Source organism: Alligator sinensis, unplaced genomic scaffold (assembly GCF_000455745.1).
Source record: "Alligator sinensis unplaced genomic scaffold, ASM45574v1 scaffold166_1, whole genome shotgun sequence".
Taxonomy (NCBI): domain Eukaryota; kingdom Metazoa; phylum Chordata; order Crocodylia; family Alligatoridae; genus Alligator; species Alligator sinensis.
Window position 1 is genome coordinate 863,718 of NW_005842098.1, and position 19,653 is coordinate 883,370.

A 19,653-nucleotide genomic window follows, 5' to 3' on the forward strand; every position below is an offset into this window, starting at 1 on the left:
TTTGTCTGAAATGCAAGTTCCACATAAGTGTTGCACCTTTGGTGCACATAAAAAAAATCCCAGCCCTTTTTCACATTTAAATCCCTAAACTCTTCATTCCTTTTGACTTCACTAACTAGTTCCCCTAATTTTTCAAAATCTGTTTTTTTTAAAAATTAAACTCCTGTCCCCCTGTGTTACAGATCTATTTTTGTTTATTCCTCCAATTCATGTAAAGTGAATCAACCCAGGGTCATTCAATTCGAGGTTATTTTTCACAACCAGCTCTTCTAAAACAGTCTTTTTTCTTACCCAAGCTAAGTCTAAAATAGCATCATCTTTTGTTACTTCAGTAACTTTTGGAGAAGAAATCTGTCATCTATCACATCAATGAATATCTTTCCATTATTAGCTGCATTTGTTATCCAGTCTATATCGGGGAAGCTAAAATCTCCCATAATCCCAGTATTATTTCTCCTTTTAATAATAAAGAAATTACTTGCCATATCCAAATCATACCCAGTAGGCCTATGGCAGACTTTCAGCACTATCTCAGTAGATTCTTTTTAGCAATCCTTCCCCGAAACGATTTTGGCCCAAATTGATTCTGTTTTATAAAGTCCATTATATATTTCTTTGCAGTGTACCACATCATGAATGTAAAAAGTTTAACCCCACTCCCCTCCCTCCCCAACTTTTCCTTGGTTTTCCACTTGTGACTCAGGTGCGGCTGGTGAACTCAGACTGGTGGGGTGGGTGGAGCGGCACATAGGAGCGGAGGGTGGGGTTTGCAGCCGGCTTGTGGTGGGGGGGTGTTGCAGCCTCCCTGCTCCTGGCCAGAGTGCCCAGCCAGCTGCAAACCCCACCCTGCTCCTGGCTGGCTGCAAGCCACCCCCATCCTCCCCGCTCCCGTGTGACGCTCCATCCGCCCCACCAGTCTGAATTCACCAGCTGTGCCTGTTGTGACTGCTATTCCACCATGATTGCTGTCCTTCTAATATACAATTTTCCCTTATACAATCTCCCCTCATTCCTTAGTTTTAAATCTCTTCTTTTCAGTTGCGCTAACTTTGATCCCAGAAGGCTACACGAAAGTACATAGGAAGAGTCTGTTCATGAAGAAAAGTCCTTGCTTTATGAATGCTCCCTGTGATCAAAAATCTCAGTACCTTCTTTGTAGCACCCCTTCATCATCAATCCTCCAACCATTTTTTAATCTTCAGTATCTTGTCACGGTTTGTTTCTTCATCTCTAGGGACTGGAATAATCTTACTGAAGGTCACCTGAACATCCACTTCTTTAAAATCATCCCCAGCTTGGCATAGCTGTGCTTGATCTATTTCTAGGAATCTGGCTAGTGCCATTTCTCCTGATGTGAGGGACTTTCCCTTTCCATGAACAGAGAGAGGTCATTCGATGTGGTAGTCTGAAGCCAGGCAGAAGGCAGGGTAGATATATCTACCTTAAAGACTAACTAAGGCATATATAGAACACAAGCTTTTGTCAACTCAGATTCATTTCATCAGATGCTCTGAAGTGAACTAGAGTTCACAAAACCTTGTGTTCTATGTATATCTTATTTAATTAGTCTGTAAAGTGCATATCTACCCTGCCTTTTCCCTTTCTCCCATGAGGATACATTTTAACCTTAGGTTCACATTTATCCTTACTCCTGGCAGAAAGCACACACACTTTTTCTCTGGATCCATTCTGGTTTGAGGCTTGTCACTTCTTATTTAGGAGGAGCCCCTTAATCACATATACCTGGCTCCTGCTGTTATTGGTTTGAATCTCACATTGTGTCTCTTCCTTTCTTCCTTCTGCCTGCAGTTCACTGTGCCCTTTTTTCTCTTTCTCTTGTATATCCCCCTTATCCGTATTCCTTTTTTGGCTCCAGTCCCTGGCTACGTGCATCATTCCTTCTTTGTAGGACAAACTGAAATTCATTCCTCAGCTCTGTTTTTTCTTCACCAACTGTGTTTTTTTTCTTTTTTATTTTCATGGTACTATTCTTCCATGCATTTCCCTTCTCGTAAAATGCTCTGCCCTCCAGGTCATCTTATTCAGTAGATCTTGCAAATCTTGAGTAGTCCATGAAGTCTTCTCTGACCTCTCTTCTTTCATTATGTTTTCACATTTGTGTATGAACTTCATTATTGTCTCCAGCTGTCTAGTGCTTGGATCTTTTCTTTTATGAGCTCCATCAGGTGACATTTGATACATAAATAGCTTCTATCAGGTATCACGGAAGGTTAATGTGCATTTTCAGTATCTTCTACAATTTGGTTTGCCTCTGCTGCTGCCTCAGTAGATACAGTATCATCAGCTTATCTTCCTAGTGCATAGTTTCAAAGAAGAAGAGACTAGAATCTTCAAACTCTCCTTTGTCTGTTCTGTTTGCAGATACCTTTTGTTGCTGGCCATTTGATCAGCCCTCTCCCCCTTTGTTTAATGCTCCATAGTTAGCTGTCCAAGAGCAGTGATCAAAGGCAGGAAGCCTTCTTTGCACAGCCCTTGAAACTAAGAAGGAAATATGAAGCCAGGGCACCTATGCTCTAGTACCATAGTCTCTGAATACCTTACAAATCTTTATGTAGTTTTCCTCACAATAACCCTTTGAGGTAGGTCACTGTCTGCAATCTCTCACAGTCAAGGATGATTGTTTTCCATTATTCCATGGATTTTTTCAAGTTGGCTGTGACGTCCTTGAAGTGCTTTTTCTGCCCTCCTCTTGAGCATACTGCTTGACTGAGCTGGAAGAATAAAACTTTCTTTGGGAATCTGGAGTTGGACATCTGAATGATGCGAATGGCCCAGCAAAGTTGATGTCAGATGATTATCACCTTGAGGTTTGTGGTGTCTGCTTGTGAGAATGTTGGTGTGTCTGTTTTCCCACTGGATTTGAAGGATCTTTTGCAGGCAGCACTGATGGTACTTCTCAAGCAACTTGGTGTCCTGTATGTTGCTCAAGTCTCAACTTCATACAGTAAGGTGGGGATCACAACTGCTTGATAAGCCGTAAACTTGATTTTGAATCTGATGTTGCATTTCCTCAGGTGTCTGAAGGCTGTACTTGCACATTTGTGGTGATGTTGGGTTTCTTTGTTGATGTCAGCCTTCTGTGAGAGATGGCTTCCAAGGTACAGGAAATACTCAGTGTTTTCCAGAGTCTCAGTGTAAATCTGAATGACTGGAGCTGGGGACTGCTCAATAAGAGCTTGTTCATGCAGGACCTTAGTCTTCTGAATGTTAAGCCTCAGTCCCATTTTCTTGTGTGCCTCAGCAGAGACATTGACAATTGCTTGAAGATCTGCTTCCAAGTGAGCACATGCTACAGCAGTATCAGCATACTGGAGCACAATGACCGAAGCCAAGGGTAGTTTTGGTTTTGACTTGGAGTTGCCTGACCATCTATACAGTACTTTAGCTCCACTCTGACTAGAAGCTGTCTGGTGGTCAGATGCAGCATTGTGGTAAGGAATATCGAGAAGAGTGTTGGAGCGATGATGCAGCCTTGCTTAACTCCCACCTTAACCTCACTGGGATGTGTGCTTGAGCCATTACTGAGAACCGCCGCTTGCATGCCATCATGGAGCAGGTGAAGAATGGTGAATTTCCTTGGGCATTTGTACCTCAGAAGGATTCTCCACGTCATGTCTCAGTTGACAAGAGTCAAAGGCTTTTGTGAGGTCAAAGAAGGCCTTCTTGAAGATTGTCACAGTCATGGCATCCCTGAGGTCATCTGGGCTTTCCTCATCATTGCAGATCCTTAGGGTGAGGGCATGGAGCTGTGATGTAAGCTTCTCTGCCCCCTTCTTCAAGATTTTGACAGGGATTCCATCTGTTCCAGATGCCTTGTTGTTCTTCAGCTGCTTGATGGCTTTCCTCACCTAGTCAAGGGTTAGAGGGATTCCAAGATTATCCCTGACTGGGTGTTACTAGATGAAATTGAGAACACTTTCATCATAGTCTGAACTGAGAAAGTCTTCAAAATACTCCTTCTAGTGGGCATTGATGGATCCCTTTTCCTTGATCAGGTCTCCTTCATCCTTAGGTTTCAAGGAGGGTTAGTCCCTGAGTGCTGGGCTTGTAGATGGCTTTGGTAGCATTAAGAAAACAGTGCATATCACAGAGGTCAGTGAGATTTTTTTATCTCCTTTGCTTCATGTTTCCACCATCTGCTCTTCATATCGCAAGTCCTTCTTTGGATCCTGCCTTGGGGTGTTGATGATTCAGTTTCTTTTTCTTGGAGTTGGTGTCATTCTGTCAAGCACAAAAGGCCTTGTGCTTGTGGTCAGTCAATTCTTGGATCTCCCAGTCATTCTCATCAAACCAGTCTTGATAGATCCTGGTAGTGAATCCAAGTGTCTCTTTGCAAGTGCTGATGACAGTGGACTTGAAGGCACCCCAAGAGCTGCCAGCATTCCCATTGTTGTTGATTGGAGGTCACCACTAACCGTCACCTCCTAGCATAGCTCAAGTGATGTGGACATCTTTATGATCCCAGACATGAGCAATGATGTGGTTAATCAAATGCTAATGCTTAGGTCATGGGTGTTGCCATGATCCCTTGTACCTGTTTTTCTGGTGGGGCAGGGTGTTGGTGATGGTGAGTCCATGTTCTGTGCATTTGGTCAAGATGATGATGCCATTGGCAACTCCTTTGCCAATATTTCTATTCCAGAGATTAGAGTTTTTCCAACTCTGGCATTGAAACTGCTGAGCAGAATAAGTCTGTCTCGCTCTGGAATGTCAGAAAGGACTTGGTCAAGGCTAGTATAGAATTCCTCCTTGTTTTTATTGGTGGCATTAAGAGTTGGGGCATATGTGCTGCTGACGACAGTGGCATATTGGTTCCCTGCCAATTTGAGACAGAGAGTCATGAGGCACTCATTAATTCCAATAGGGAACTCACTCAGTTGGTTTATGAGCTCATTCTTAATGGCAAAGCCAACCCTGTAGTACTGTTACCTCAGTTTTACTGAGGTGGAATGGAGTCCCAGAGAAGTCAGCTGACAGGGTCACATAGGAGGCCCATGCCTGCAGACTATTAAGCCTGTAGGTTTCTTGAGTACTATGTTAATTCCTGATCAGTGGAGCAGCTCTCCTCTCCTTTCTTACAGAATTTCAGCCCTGGAATGGAAGAGCACCAAGGCAGCTGGGAAATGAAAAACAATAGTGAGGAAATATTATTTGAACTTTTATGAACTTCAGAAATGCTCGGGAGCTTTAAGTGAGATGAGCTATTCCTTTAATACACTAAAATGAATCACTTTCATTTCTACTTGTGATCTCTTATGAGCTGGGGTCTGGGGATTGGTGGAAAAAGAGGGGTGAAGTTGTGACAGGTTGCATCTACACATTTATTGCTCCCAGGTGCCATGTTTAGCCGTGTGCCCAGGACTGCAGCACATTGAGCTGCGTCAGAGCAGCTCAAGCTGGCAGGAGGTCTGGGGGGGTCAGCCTGCCAGCCTGGGGCTACTCTGACCTGGTTCAGCATATGGTGGAGGGGCTGGTTGAGACATTAAGGTACTTGAGTGCAGGGCAGCCCCTGCACTGAAGTATCCTCATGCCTAGCCAGCCCTGTCAGCATCTACACATGCGTTGCTGCACACTAAAGTACTAACCTGGGGTGGAGTTAATTAGTTTCCTGCAGCCTAATAGGGCTGCACATGTAGACATTAGGTGCATCTACATAAGACACTTAACGTCCATTGGACTAATTCTACGGCGCATTAGTCTGACTGGGAAAAACTGTGCTAATGTGCTAATGCAGCGTATATTAGTCCAGTGGGCATTAAGCATCACACAAAAAGTGTTCATCTCCGCTAATGCTCAGTAGTGCTAATTGCAGCACATTAAGTTAGTACCTATTATTACGAGTACTAAACTTAATGCACCATAATTACGGTGCATTAATGAACTTGTAAACATGCCCATTGAGACTTTACTATGTAGCTAATGGGTGCCTATAGATGAGCAGGGAGGCTGCTCTGACATGCTGGAATTCCAGTATGTTGGAGCAGACTCAATCGAACAGAATCGATTAATTGAGTCTGCTGGAGTGTGGCAATTACTGCACTCCAGCAGCCTCCTGCATCTTGTGTATGAGTGTCCCCGCCAGGGCCGTCCCTGTGGGGGGCAAATCAGGGTGACCACCCCGGGTCCTGCACTTTGGGGGGTCCCATGGAGTAATATTTAACTCTGTAAAGATTTTTTCCACAGTCCGTTTCTGTTCTCCAGTCTTAGATTTAAAAAATGCAAGCGAGAAATATAATCAACATCTGTTTTCATCGTGTTTCTGACCCACCTCGAACTGGAAAGTCATGGACAATTTCAGACAAGTGACATGGTTTTGGCTATCTTATAACTTTAAAGTGTGATTTTTGTAATGGTCACCTTAACTGGTTAAAGGTTACACAGTTCTGTTTTTGGTCACAAAACAGCTTTTGTATGTCCAGGTTTGTCATACTACATAAACATGCTTGAATAAGTACATTAAGGGAAGGTCTACATGTGCACCGGACTGCATGGTAACCAACAAGAGGTAGCAACGAGCTACTGCACAGTAGTGTTGGCAATACAGTTCCTGTCGGACAGTGCTACATTGCCGTAGCAACAAGCTACAGCGACATAGCTCATCGCTACGGCAACGTAGGGTCTCATGTAGATGTGCCCTCTGAGAAGCTATCCCATAGTACCACAACAGCAAATTCAGTGCTCTCATGACTTGCCAATAGAGTGAGATCAGCAACATGTAGGACAGTATACTCTCACATGTCTTAGCACAGTAGGGGCCAACCTTTTTGGCAGATGTGCCATAAATTAGTCCTGCACCCACCCCAAGTGCCACTCTGATCTCCTTCTCCTGCCTGCTCTGCCTTCAGCTCCCTATTCTGTGCTCCCTGCCTGATTTCCTGCTCTGCTCTCTGCTTCCTACCTTGTGCCACCTTCCTTGTCTCCTGCTTTGCTTTCTGTTTTCTGCCCTATCTGCTGCTGTTCTGCCTGTCCCTTCCCTGATCTGCCATGTGCCATACATATATGCTGCCTGACCAGTTGTGGCACTTGTTTTGCAGCTTGGCCACCCTGTTTTAATCCAGTTTATACTAATGTGCTAAACCAGACTTTTTGCGTCTAAATGAAAGGTTGAGAGAGGCACGGGGATTGATATTTGGGGACGAGCATTTGGGCCTGTTTTCTTATCCCAGTTGTGGTTTCTTTTTCCCGTTTTTAATTATTGGTTAAGGAACTGGCTGGGCAGGGGGTGGAGGGCAGGAATGTGGTCATCTACCATTATTTTCATTCAGCCAGGGATTTCATATTATTTACAAGATAATTTTTATAACCTTAGGGTTGGTTAATCTCCTGTTCCTGTCTGTATAACAAACAAGGTACCCACTGAAAAAGTTTATCACCTCTTTTCTGTTGTATAAATAACTTTCTGACCTAATAACACTAAAAGAAATGCATATGGGGAACTAAGAAAATACATATAGCCAGGGACCTACTTAATTCATGGTGGAAGTAGGCTGCATGGCAGCTCTTTTAATTTCTTAAGTTCACGCGTGCATTTCCCCCCCCCGCCCACACACACACACAATTGCTGATTGGCTGAGGGGCTCCGGTGGCCCCGATGCTTGTTGCTCACCAGCCAGTGCCATGTTTAAAACTGTGGGTTTCACCTCCCTGCCAATCAGGAGCGAGTGGCAGGACCCCTCTGCCAATTGGTGGGGGGCGGGGGACTGGAAGGGGGATGTGCAGGGGAATCTGCAAGATTAAAGGAGCTGCTGTGCATCCCACTTCCACTGTGAATTCAGTAGGTCCCTACATATAACTCTACTTGGAGCTTCCTGTGGGAATTATCATGGTTGATGCCTGAGTGGAGAAGGTTTTGGTATTACCAGGAGTGTGTTTTTGGAACAGTGTAGGAACTAATAAGTGGGAAGCCTTTTACCAGAACCATAAGCTTTTTTTACAAGAACTGAGCAAAACTTGGAGTAATAAGAATTTACAAGTTGCTTCAAATACTGAGACATCAGAAGTGCCTCAATCTGCTTTGCAGATCTTGGCAGGTTATACTCTTTAAATGAAGGCATCACCTTTAATGATTTAGCCAAGACAAACCAGTGACATTTAATTCTGTTGGCACAAATCTCTTGTCTTCATAACAGATTGCTCCCTTCCTCTCCTATGCACATATATACCACATTAAAAATACATTTGTATCCTTCTCTCTTGCATTTTCTTTTTCATATATGCACACAGTTTCTTTAATGCACATATGCAATGTTGACTTCCAGTTGAAAAAATTTTGTCTGTCAAAAGCATTTCAAGACATTTCTCTTGTCCCTTAAATTTTCAAAGATGGGCAGGAGATAGCCATCTTGTGCACTCAAATCGTCTCTTGTCTTTAGGCATGTAAGTGTTTATTCAGTTATGCCTGAATGTTCACCCAAGCACCAAAAATGCAGGATTTGGATATAAAGGCACTTATAGCATCCTTGAAAATTTGGGTCAGCACATTCACATACATTGAGTTTTTCCTCTTCTGTGGACAATTTTTAGAAAGCTGATTGCCATGGACTGGTTTTAGGTAGTGCTAGGATTATTACCCTCGGATGGGCAGTTAAACAGGTTACGTACTGCTGAGTTTACCTTTTTAGTACTTCAGCACTCTCATAAATTCAGTCTATATAATAAACCCCTCAAAACATGCCTGGTATACAACCCTATGAGCTCCCTATTTCTGTCATAAAGGACCTGTGGCTAATCATGAGATAGGTCTGGGGTTGTCTCTACCTGATTTAACTTATTGGTTTGGTGTTTGTATTATGCCTGTTGCCTAGATAGTTCCTATCTAACTACTGGCTACTGCCAAGGCTCTGAAAGATATCTCATTGAACACTTACTTGGAATGTTAGTAGATGTGTGTATGAGCAGAGATCTGGCATGGATGAAGACTTAGGAGCAATCTACATAGTCTATATACTTTTACAACACCCGTTCTTATGCTGCCTCAAGTCTGGAAGCGTTGGCACTGGAAGAGGGTAACAGAATCACTGCTGCCTGAGTGACTTTTCTGTCCCAATAAATAACTTGGTAAACTCATTTTGGACAGTTTTTTTCTTTTAAAGTCAGATGAAGGTTTTTTAAAAAAGGCAATAAATATTTCATGCTGATTTTGGATGCTATCAAATGCAAAACACTACAAAGGCTTTAATTTTATAGAATAACCTTTGACACCTAAAGAGGTTCTAATAAGCACTTTTTTCTATATTAAAAAAAAATAAAATAGAGTGAAAAGTGCTGTATTGACAGCTGCTGGAAAACAGGCTGTTTGGTTTACCCGCAGTGCAGGTACATCATGAACAGCAGCAGGACAAACTTCCCACACACTTGCCCTACCCCCTCCATTAATGTTCTTCAGACCTGACCTGGAGGGAGTGCTTGAAGGGACAAGAAGAGAGTTCATTCTCAAAGCCAATCAGTCCTTGCCCCCTCTGCTCAAGCTGTCAGCCAAAGTGCTAATTAGCATCAACTGTGACAGGGGAAAATGTGAACGAAGTCGAGGCTTTGATATTTGAAAGCATCAGGGATGGTTTTTCTGGAATTTCTGCAGGAATAATTTACGTCGGGCAGTGGGCATTGTAAATTCATTGCCTCATGATGGATAGGAATGGTTTCAAAGGGCTAACTCCAGTCAAAGGAGTGCCGAAAGCTTCAGTTGGAGAAAGGAGAGAGAATATAATCCACACGTGCAGCAGAGTGAAAGTACTGCCTCAAGATGTATAATTGCAACATTTTCCTTAAACAAAAATAACAATAAAGGAAAAATAATAGCTTCCTTCTGGCATATCTTTTCATATGACAGGAAGATGAAGCACTGGTTCCTCATCTACATTTAATTTGGACACTTGTGTAATTTAGTGGCCATGAAAATGTATAAATCATGAGTGATACTGTTGGCAAGGGCTGAGCTGGAGATGGTGTGGGTAATGGCTAAATGAGCTGCTTCCTCACAGCTCTATTCAGAGGTGGCCAATCCTGACATGCAACACTCAAAACTGTTCTAGTCCTAGGCTTTTCTGTCAAAGTTAACTCCATCTGGATTAGTGAAAATATTTGGAAAAATGGCCTATTCATTAAAAACGAAAAAAAAAAAAGAAAAATGATTTTTGGTTCACTTGAAGCTATTTACTGAATTTAGCTTCCTCTGAAAAAAGGGGAAATGTCAAAATGTTTAATGTTTAATTTTGATATTTTCTAAATTAAATCTTTCAATTTTTCATTCCAAAATGACATTTTGTTTGGCCGTTTGCATACATTAATTTGAAAAAAAAAAAAAAAAAAAAGATTAAAGCTTCCTGAAAATGAAACATTTAATTTTGGATTTAAAGGAAACACACAGGAGGTTTGAAGCCAGTGATTTGGGTTTGCATTTTTGGTAAGAAAACAAAAAATAAATCTTTTTGGGTACACTGGAAGTATTATTTATTTATTTATTTATTTTTCACCTTGGTCAGCAAGCTGAGAAAATGAGTTGTTCTTTCATCTCTAGCCCCAGCCTGCTGTACCTGCTACTGTTTTAGTCTTCATCCCTTTCACTCAGTGCAGCTCCATCCTGACTGGCAGCACCTCTTACTTCAGTTTTAGCTCATAGTAGAACAGAGACTGAGTATTATGCCAAAAGTTGTCAGTTTGTGCTGTAGTTTTATGATGTACCTAAATATTCTAGGAAGATAAACTCTCCAAAGTCATTTCAAATGTGACCTTCCTTATTTTTTAATCTATTTCCCCTAATGTGGTCCTCTTCTTGCACATGAGTGGACTCAGACATGCCGGATCGTCCTCTCTTTTCTGGGCACAGGAAATTGTTAGAGAGGGTAGTTTGGAGAAGGATGGGGCAGTCATAGGTTTCTGCCTTTTTCTGTGTCTTTGCAGGTGGGGAAATGGAAGGATAAAAACCTACAGATGAAGTATTATGTGTGGCCCCGCTTTGAGCTGTACCCTGACTCTGAGGAGCGGGAGGATGATCATCTGAGTATTGTGACCCTAGAGGAGGCACCATTCGTCATTGTGGAGAATGTGGACCCGCTAAGTGGCACCTGTATGAGGAACACAGTCCCCTGCCAAAAACGCGTCGTGTCTGAGTAGGCACCCACAGGATCTTTCTCCTTCTGGTTTGCCTTTACCTGCAGAGCAGGTGGAGCTAGCTGGGTACTCTTTGCTGGCTCTCCCTGACACAGCTTTAGCAGAGCCAGCTGGGCTTTCTCAGCTTGACCCATGCTGTCACTGATCAATGCCAAAGCCAGCCACACTAACCCAGCCTGGCTCGCTCTGTCCCTCAGCACTGATATTGCAAGCTGAGCTCTTCACAAGGTAGTTGTGTGACAGGGAGGAGACAGTGTATCTTGGGAAGCAAGGGGGATAACGAGTGAAATTTTCCTCTTTAATCTCTTGTGGTTGTGATTCTGCAGAAACAAAACGGATGAAGAGCCAGATTACATGAAGAAATGCTGCAAGGGGTTTTGCATTGACATCCTGAAGAAAATCTCCAAGTCTGTCAAGTTCACTTATGATCTCTACCTGGTGACTAATGGCAAGCATGGGAAGAAGATCAATGGGACGTGGAATGGAATGATTGGAGAGGTCAGCAGTGAAGGGCAGGGCTGCGCTTCACCCAAAGGCTGTGCTGCAGAGTCAAAGCCTATTTCCAGTTCTGATAGCCTCCCTTTGGGAGGAGCTGATGAGAACTCACATAAATAAGTGATCTGAACCCAGATATTATGGGGCTTGGGTGAAAGAATCCCCTCTAGTAATCTCACTGCTGAACAGTAGCACTCCTTTATCATTATTTATCATTTCCTGCTGTTTCCCTAGTCTGTGTGACACTTTAGAATCAAATTAAAGGTGATACCATGAGGTTACAGTTGAAATTAAGGCAAGACATCCAGGATATGATGAAAGACCTTTCAGTGGTGGGCCTAAGGACAGCAGAAATAAGATAACATGTCTTCTGGTTTAGTAATGCATTTATCCTGAGAGCTGCAGAGGTGTACTTAAAGTTCATGTACATACATTCTTTGTGGGGAGGTTTAATATTTACAAATTTCTTGGAAGAAGAGAGGGATTAGAAGAGGAGAGAGGGCAGGAAGGGGATTCCAGGAGAAGAGGGCTGTATGGGCAGATGGGAGCAAAGGATGATGGTGTATTTACCTGTGATGCCCAAGGAGGCCAGGCTTGGGAGCATCTCTAACTGCTTTTCTTTTCCCTTGTGTCAGGTGGTCACAAAGCGTGCCTACATGGCGGTGGGTTCCCTCACCATAAATGAGGAGCGGTCAGAAGTAGTGGACTTCTCCGTGCCCTTCATTGAGACAGGAATCAGCGTCATGGTGTCACGTAGCAATGGAACTGTCTCACCTTCTGCCTTTCTAGGTATGTATGCTTTTCCTAAGGTGGTGGCAAGGAAGAGACTAACGTCATTAACACTTAGCCGAACAGTCCTTGTGAGACTTTGGGAGATTCCTAAGGAGGACATTTCAAGTAGGGACATTTTAAAATTGGTGGTGTTTTATTTCTAAACCTCAAATGAGCAAAATCTAGACAAAAAACAAACAGGCAAAGTCCAGAAGTTCCAGGGTATTTCTCAGTGACCTTTCAGCCTAAGGTCAATATTACATAGAGCCATCCTCCACTCTACAGAGTATGGTTTCACTGTGGCTTGGCTAGTGGTATTTTCAAGAGCGCTGGACCATAAGAAAAAATAGTTTAGGTGTTATAACAGGACTTGCATTTAAAGTTAGTTATAACACAATGGGCATGCCTGTACCACTTCCATGGCACTGGTCAAACCACTGCTGAAGCACTCTTGTCCCCCTCCTCTGTTTCTACATACACCAGTCCTGGAAATGAGGCAGTGAAATTGCTTGGAGGGTGTCCCTGTCTGTTGCTCCTTTCAAGCATGCTGGAGCAAGAGATCATGAGAGTGGTGTTAGGGAGCATGTTTTAGGTAGTTTCATCGCCTCATCTCCGGGGTTGGAGTGCATAGGGTGGAAGTGGGTGGGTAGGGCTGGCTTTCTGAGTACTGCAGAGGGGTACAGACATACCCGGAGAGACAAGAGGATGCTACACCTTTAGAGATGTCATCCATTAGAAGGCACATTAACCTGAGCTCCCCTTGGCACTGTGTGGTGGAAGCTAAATATCTAACAGCAGCTATGAAAGAGATTATGGCATGATGTCTTTTGTCTAGTACATTTTGCTTTTATAAGATGTTTGCAGAGATGTCAAGTGTAAAAGGTGAGCTGTAGAACCATAGTCTGCTCCCTCACCCTGGGATCCTGCATGTTTTTATGTTCATGAAGAACTCTATATGGTAAATGAAGTTATCTAAACCTCTCTGAGCTGGGATTCTCATCAGATCATGTTTTTCAGTATTTTCTGGCTTTGGTCAGGTCCTGAAATATCACTGGGAAATATAAAACCGGAGCCGCAACAAGATTAATTTAAGGTTTATGATCTACCAGGAGATCTGGATTCAAATTTTGGCTGTAGTTTGGACCAGGTTTTTATTTTATCTCAGTTAGTTCGGCCATATTATTGCACTTCAGATTTAGAGAGGGGCAGGAGCCAGCACATTTTTAGTATGCTCTGGCATTCTTCATTGCAAAGATGATACTACTGTTAAAAATATCATAACTATAGCTAAATCTCAAAGGCTTTAGAGGGGTACAGTTTGATTCTGGAAGGCACCCCACAATTCAGAATCCCCTCTGAGACTTATCCAGATTTGTTTAATCTTGCAAACCTGGTGGAAGGGCTTCATGGATGTAGCCTTTATTCACTGAGATTCTCAATGTCTGTCTGATTCCAGATACCAGTGTATGAATAAAAATAGTTTTGTAATGAAACGTGGACTAAACTTTTTCCAGTCACTGGAGCTTTGAGGCTCAGTTTGAACTTGGGGGTGAATGCTGGGAGTCACTTCTTGTTCTACCCAAACCTGTTCCCCTACCCTCTGCTTAGAACCCTGTAGGATAACCTAATAAGCAATCTGGGCTGTATTTAACCTTTCACCCTGTTTTTTCATTTTTCCAGAGCCATTCAGTGCTGATGTGTGGGTGATGATGTTTGTGATGCTGCTCATAATCTCTGCAGTGGCTGTTTTTGTTTTTGAGTACTTCAGCCCCGTGGGTTACAATCGGTGCCTTGCTGATGGCAGAGGTAAAAAGAGCCTTTATTCAGTGCCAACCCTTCTCCCTTGTAATTCCGGCTCCTTCGTCAATGGAATTTCCTTTTCCCCCTATACATGACATGGTTCCAGCCCACTCCAATCTCCATGTTCTGTCTAAAAAGGGAAGGGAGGTGGAAAAATGACTCTGAAGATAACAGATGTGCGTAATGGATAATTTGCTTGGCTCAGGAGGCTGTGATGTGGAGCCGTTAATCTACACAGTGCTAGCTCCTATCCACTTTGACTTGCGAGGAAATGGATTCCGAACGCTTGCATTGGTACTGCCTGTGTTGTGCTTTTCTGGGGATAATTAGTAGCTTTTCGCTGTCAATCCACCTTTCAGCAATGCTAAATTTCACTAGAGAAGAGTAAAGATTAAAAGCCATGAGAGAGGGGAGTCTCTCCCCTATTATATTCTTCCCTCCTCCAAACTTAGGATCTGTTAGCTCTGGATGCCCCCCCACCCATTTTAATTGTAATGCTCTTTGGCTCTCCAGAGGTGGAGAGGACTGGAAGAGTGAAACATGAGTTTTCTTGGGGATCAATGGGAGTTGTTTGTTAAAGGTATGAAGGAATAAGAAAGGGAAGCTTGAGTTCACTCAGTGGTGCTCAGAAATCTCTTTCCTTGGGAGAAGGCAAGATGAGTTAGAGAGAAGGACTATACAGCATTAGCAGAGGCTGGACGCTCAGCAGTTAAAGTTGTTTCTCTTTCTTTAACTTGACTCTGTTATGAAATAGTTCCCAACATAAGGCTTTTTTGTTCTGTCAGCGTGATGGCAATTTTAAAATGGTTGAATAGAACTGTTTGCTTGAAAATACATTCACTTGCTTTCCAACCTATTGCCTTGAGCAGATTTATACCAAGCTAGAGAACACTGAAGAAAAGGAATTTGTTATGGAAATACTGACAGAGTCTTAAGTACAGTAATGCTGGTGGAGCCTTCTCTAATAACTGAGCTGTGAACAGTGCATGTGGGCAAATGGCCATATCTAAACAGATCTATGGACAGAAGTAAATATTAATGTAGCTATGAGCCTAATGTGAATTATTAATACAGATGTGTAAATAGTAACAGATAATAATATAAAGGTGAATTCAGATACATATTTTAAATTAGCTTTATGGCTAGATGCAAATATTAATATTTTGGGGGCTTGTAGATATCATGACATTGCTCAGACATATAGGTACAGATGTGAGTAACAGTGTGGCTATGGAAGGCAGATGAATATATTGTAGTGTTTTCTTGGAAGCAAATAATGAGCTGGAATTTCTTTGGGAACTCTATCCTTGTATTATTCTGTGATTGATAATGCAATTATGACTGTCTGCAGTGAAGTCAGTTGAATAAGGAGTGTTTTAGGGCAGAATTTTAAAAAGTCCATAACTGACGCTACATGGGACTTGCACTTGTGAGTCATGAGGTCATTTTACAAATCTTGCCTTTAACCTTTCTTTCCATTTTGGTCCTAAAAATGAATGAATGCAGTACAAAAGCCCTGGCTAGTGTGATTTTAACCTTACAGTTATAAGCACTAAAATAAACAATCTGTGTTCCTCATAATAAATTTAAATAGTTTCCATTGCCAATTGAAGATACAGTTTTACTATATAATACATCAGCTTTGAAGTCAGTTGTATGCACAGCTCAAGACAGATATAGGTTTGTTGGGCATAAAAGTTACATTTATAATAACACAGTTGATCCCCAAGGGGTAGGTTTTGGCTGACCCAGTGTTTGCAGGAGGGGAGCTGCAAGAAACCTTCTTTTAATTGGACTCCCCTACCAGTCAGTCCCAGTAAACCAGTCAAGTGTAACACCACAGCTAACAGGAATATTTCCAAGGGAATTTGCATGCCAGTTAGCAGAGTTGAGCTGGTCGGTTCATAGGATGTACCCTAGGAAAGCATGCTCTGCTTCTTCAGATCCTCCAAAGAACTCCAAATTACTAGGAGTAATTGCAAATTTAATGTCTTTCCCAGTTTACATTCTCAAGTAAGGTGGGCTCCAATGTGCCCCTCAGAATTTCTGCTAATGAGTCCAGCATATGCAGCAAATTATGCTTGAGGAACCTTACATTTTCATGTAGGTTTCTTAGCCAAGCGCTACATTAACATACGCATTTATTATTGCTAGAAGGAGTGAATATATTCTCTGAAAAGTGAATATATAAAACTAATGCCTATTTAAACAGCAGATCTTCTCTGTCCATGTCAGATTCAGAGTTGGAGCTTTTGATTTTTCTGAGAAGAGAAGAAATCAATGGACTATTCTTTAAAGTTGTTCACCGATCAAAGCCAGGATAGCTTGGCAAAAGCAAACTGGATTCTTTTCTGCTGTATGCATGATCAGCAGAAAGTAGGGCTATCAAATGATTAAAAAATGTGAATGCGATTAGTTGCCTGATTAAAAAAAATTAGTCACAATTAATCACGATTTTAATTGAACAGCTAAAAACTCAAAATTATGCATAGAAAAACTCAAAATTATGCAGCTTCTCACAGCTCTGTCTCGTGACCCGGCCCAGCCCCTGCCCCTGTCCCACTCCTTGCCTCACCATGGGGGCCTCAATCTGCCCCCTTGCTTCTTCCCTCCCCCATGCTTCTCCCCCTCCACAGACTTACCTGCAGGACTCTGCTCTACATGCCACCAGGCTGCATTCTTGGCTGCGTGCATGCTGTGGCTACTTATATGTGTCTGTGTGCACTCCCCCACTGCAGCTGCCCAGGGCCCATGCCCGGGCTGCCCTGCGGCTCCTCTGCACTGCCACAGCTGCCCAGCTGGGTGGCCCAGAGGTGGTAGTGATGGCAGTGGAGCAGTGCCTGGGCGCAGGTTCCAAAGCCATGTGCGTGATTAATTCATTAAAAAAAATAATGCAAGAACGAATTAATGCATTAATCACTTGTGTTAACTGTGATTACTTGGCAGCCCTAGGAGAAAGGTTAAGTGAATTCCATTTGTGGTTCAGTCCTTCAAATTATACAGTTATACCTGTGTAAGCCCACTGAGGGTGATAGCTCACGCAGGTGTCTGTAAGGACAATGAAGTTGGAGGACAATTCTGTTAAGTGAGGTTAGGATTTCTCTGGCAAAATCTTTATTACCAGGGTCATCATGCATGAACCAAATAGGAACAGACTGACTCTGAGATACCAGGGTGAGTTAGCCAAAGCACCTTTCTCTTGACAAGTATCCAAAGTTTCTGAGGAAGTCTTTGAGGCACAATATGTGTAGGTGTCTATGCTGCTTTTCACTTCTCAGAGTAATACTGTACTTTAATGCAGCTGCACACATGTAAGTGTTGCTGCAGGTGTTAATTACAGATGTGGGAACAGATGGTGATGTTAATTCAGAAGTCAGGTTGCATGAGTAAAGAGAAACATTGACAGCTTGTCCCAAGGTTTTCATTACCTGTTTCTTGGTCATTCTAGAGCCCGGTGGTCCCTCTTTCACCATTGGCAAAGCTATCTGGTTGCTGTGGGGTCTGGTGTTCAACAACTCTGTGCCTGTGCAGAATCCCAAAGGTACCACTAGCAAGATCATGGTGTCTGTGTGGGCCTTTTTTGCTGTCATCTTCCTGGCCAGCTACACTGCCAACCTGGCTGCCTTCATGATCCAAGAGGAATATGTGGATCAGGTGTCTGGCTTGAGCGACAAAAAGGTAATGGATCTATCAAAAACAACCTTCCCTAGGGAGGAAGTTGTTCCCTCTCTCTCCTGTAGTAATTGGGATCCTAATGAGTTTATTCAAAAGATTAGATATTGATGCCATCTCTGGTTAAAATGGTGCAAATGCTCATTACTGTTTTACACTAGCAGTTTGCATGTTTAAAGACTGTGAAAAGGATGAATTGGCTGAAAAGGTGTTGTATATATTGTATAAACAATGATGGACCAGATCTTCCTATAGTGTAAATTAGCATTGCTCTATTGAAGTCAGTGGTACTGCACTGGTTTACACCATAGAGGATGTGGCTCTTTAATTTAATGCTCACTAGTTATGAATCGACTCTTGGAAGCATAATATAGAAACCAAACTTTTTTTATTAGAGAGTAAGCAGCTATGCTGGGCTGTGTATGTTTGTTTCTTACCAGATTGCTCATGTGTTTGGGGCTCTACTCACTAGTGTGCTAAGAAAGGGTTGTTTTTATAAGCACTAGGCTGTGGGCACTGCCCATTTTTTTGTAGGGCTACTTCCAATGAGCATGGTGCAATAGACTCACTTACCTGTGAAGAGTCTATTCCAGGCTGTACAGACAACTTTGTTATTGTAGGGCTGCCCCTGAGTATTAGGCTGCAAATATTTTTATCGTAGGACAGCTATCAAGAACTGGACGGTACACATAGGCTTGTTATTGCAGGTCTGGTTATATAGTTGTGGTCCCCTGTGCAGTCGGTGACAGGCTAGGCATAAATTGTGTCCAGGCCCATTACTGCATAGAGACCTTCCTGTCAGCAGGCTGGAAATTCCGTCGCAGATTCATTTCATTTTTGTTTTTTCAGGGTTTTTTTCTTAACTTGAAGTTTCTCAATATAATTGAATATGATAATGCAAAACACAATACACACAGTGACCCTCATGTTCTTTATTTTGACTTTTGTCTTCAGGTGGTTCCATGCTGTTCCTACATTTTCATTTCATCATGACAGTTATTTTTTTTTAATTTGTATTTATTATACATTACTGCATGCTAGAAGCTCTCAGATAAAGCAGGATGTTTCTGTGAAAGAGGAGTGGGAGTTGTCCAGGATTAATTATGAGACAAACACATTAGCTGGGTATTTCTTGTAAAGCTGTCAGCAAAGAAATCAAAGAAAGCATTAATAGTGTTGGCATCATCAAGGTTCACCTTCATCTACCCACTAAGGGCCTTGTCTCGTGGGACACAAAAGTACATGTTAAATCTGTGGTACGTTATGCGGTATTCAAGTTAGAACTTGTCGCACAGTAATATATATTATGATCTCTGGCATACATAGCTTGTGCTCTGCTGCTGAAGGGCCGGTGAGCAGGCAGGCATCCCAGCATGCTTTGCAGGGTCCCCTTTTTTGCATATTTCTGATGAGAACTAAGGAAAACACTGGTTAGCTGGCTGTCTTGCTGAAGAAGCAAATTCCAATGCCTCCTGGGCTAGGCATGGGATCTCCAATCCCTCCTTGACTGACTATCCCAGCTAGCTTCCTGGGGATGGTGAGTGGCAGAATTGAGTAAATGCTTGCCCTGGCTGCTCTAATCCACATGATCTCCATACTTCAATGGCATTAGCTCCTTGCCCTAGGAGGTGCTACTTTGGGGAATGTAATATTGTCATGAACATCATGCTGGTCAACTTATAGATGGTACAACATGACACTGTGAAAGCTGCAGCACTGTGGGCTCAGTACTGGATGACACCTTGACACTGCTGGGCAATACCAGAGCTCGGATTGATGTGAATA

At 42.6% G+C, this 19,653-nt stretch overlaps 1 protein-coding gene across 1 annotated transcript in view; it reads left to right on the forward strand.

Moving 5' to 3' along the window:
* The window catches only part of GRIN2B (glutamate ionotropic receptor NMDA type subunit 2B), a 252,762-nt gene that overhangs the window by 199,822 nt on the left and 33,287 nt on the right, over positions 1-19,653 (forward strand). Inside the window, exons 6-10 of the mRNA XM_025204807.1 lie at positions 10,921-11,129; positions 11,457-11,628; positions 12,261-12,414; positions 14,077-14,202; positions 17,645-17,874. Coding sequence (XP_025060592.1) covers positions 10,921-11,129; positions 11,457-11,628; positions 12,261-12,414; positions 14,077-14,202; positions 17,645-17,874 — 891 coding nt within the window. The remainder of the gene's footprint in view (positions 1-10,920; positions 11,130-11,456; positions 11,629-12,260; positions 12,415-14,076; positions 14,203-17,644; positions 17,875-19,653) is intronic.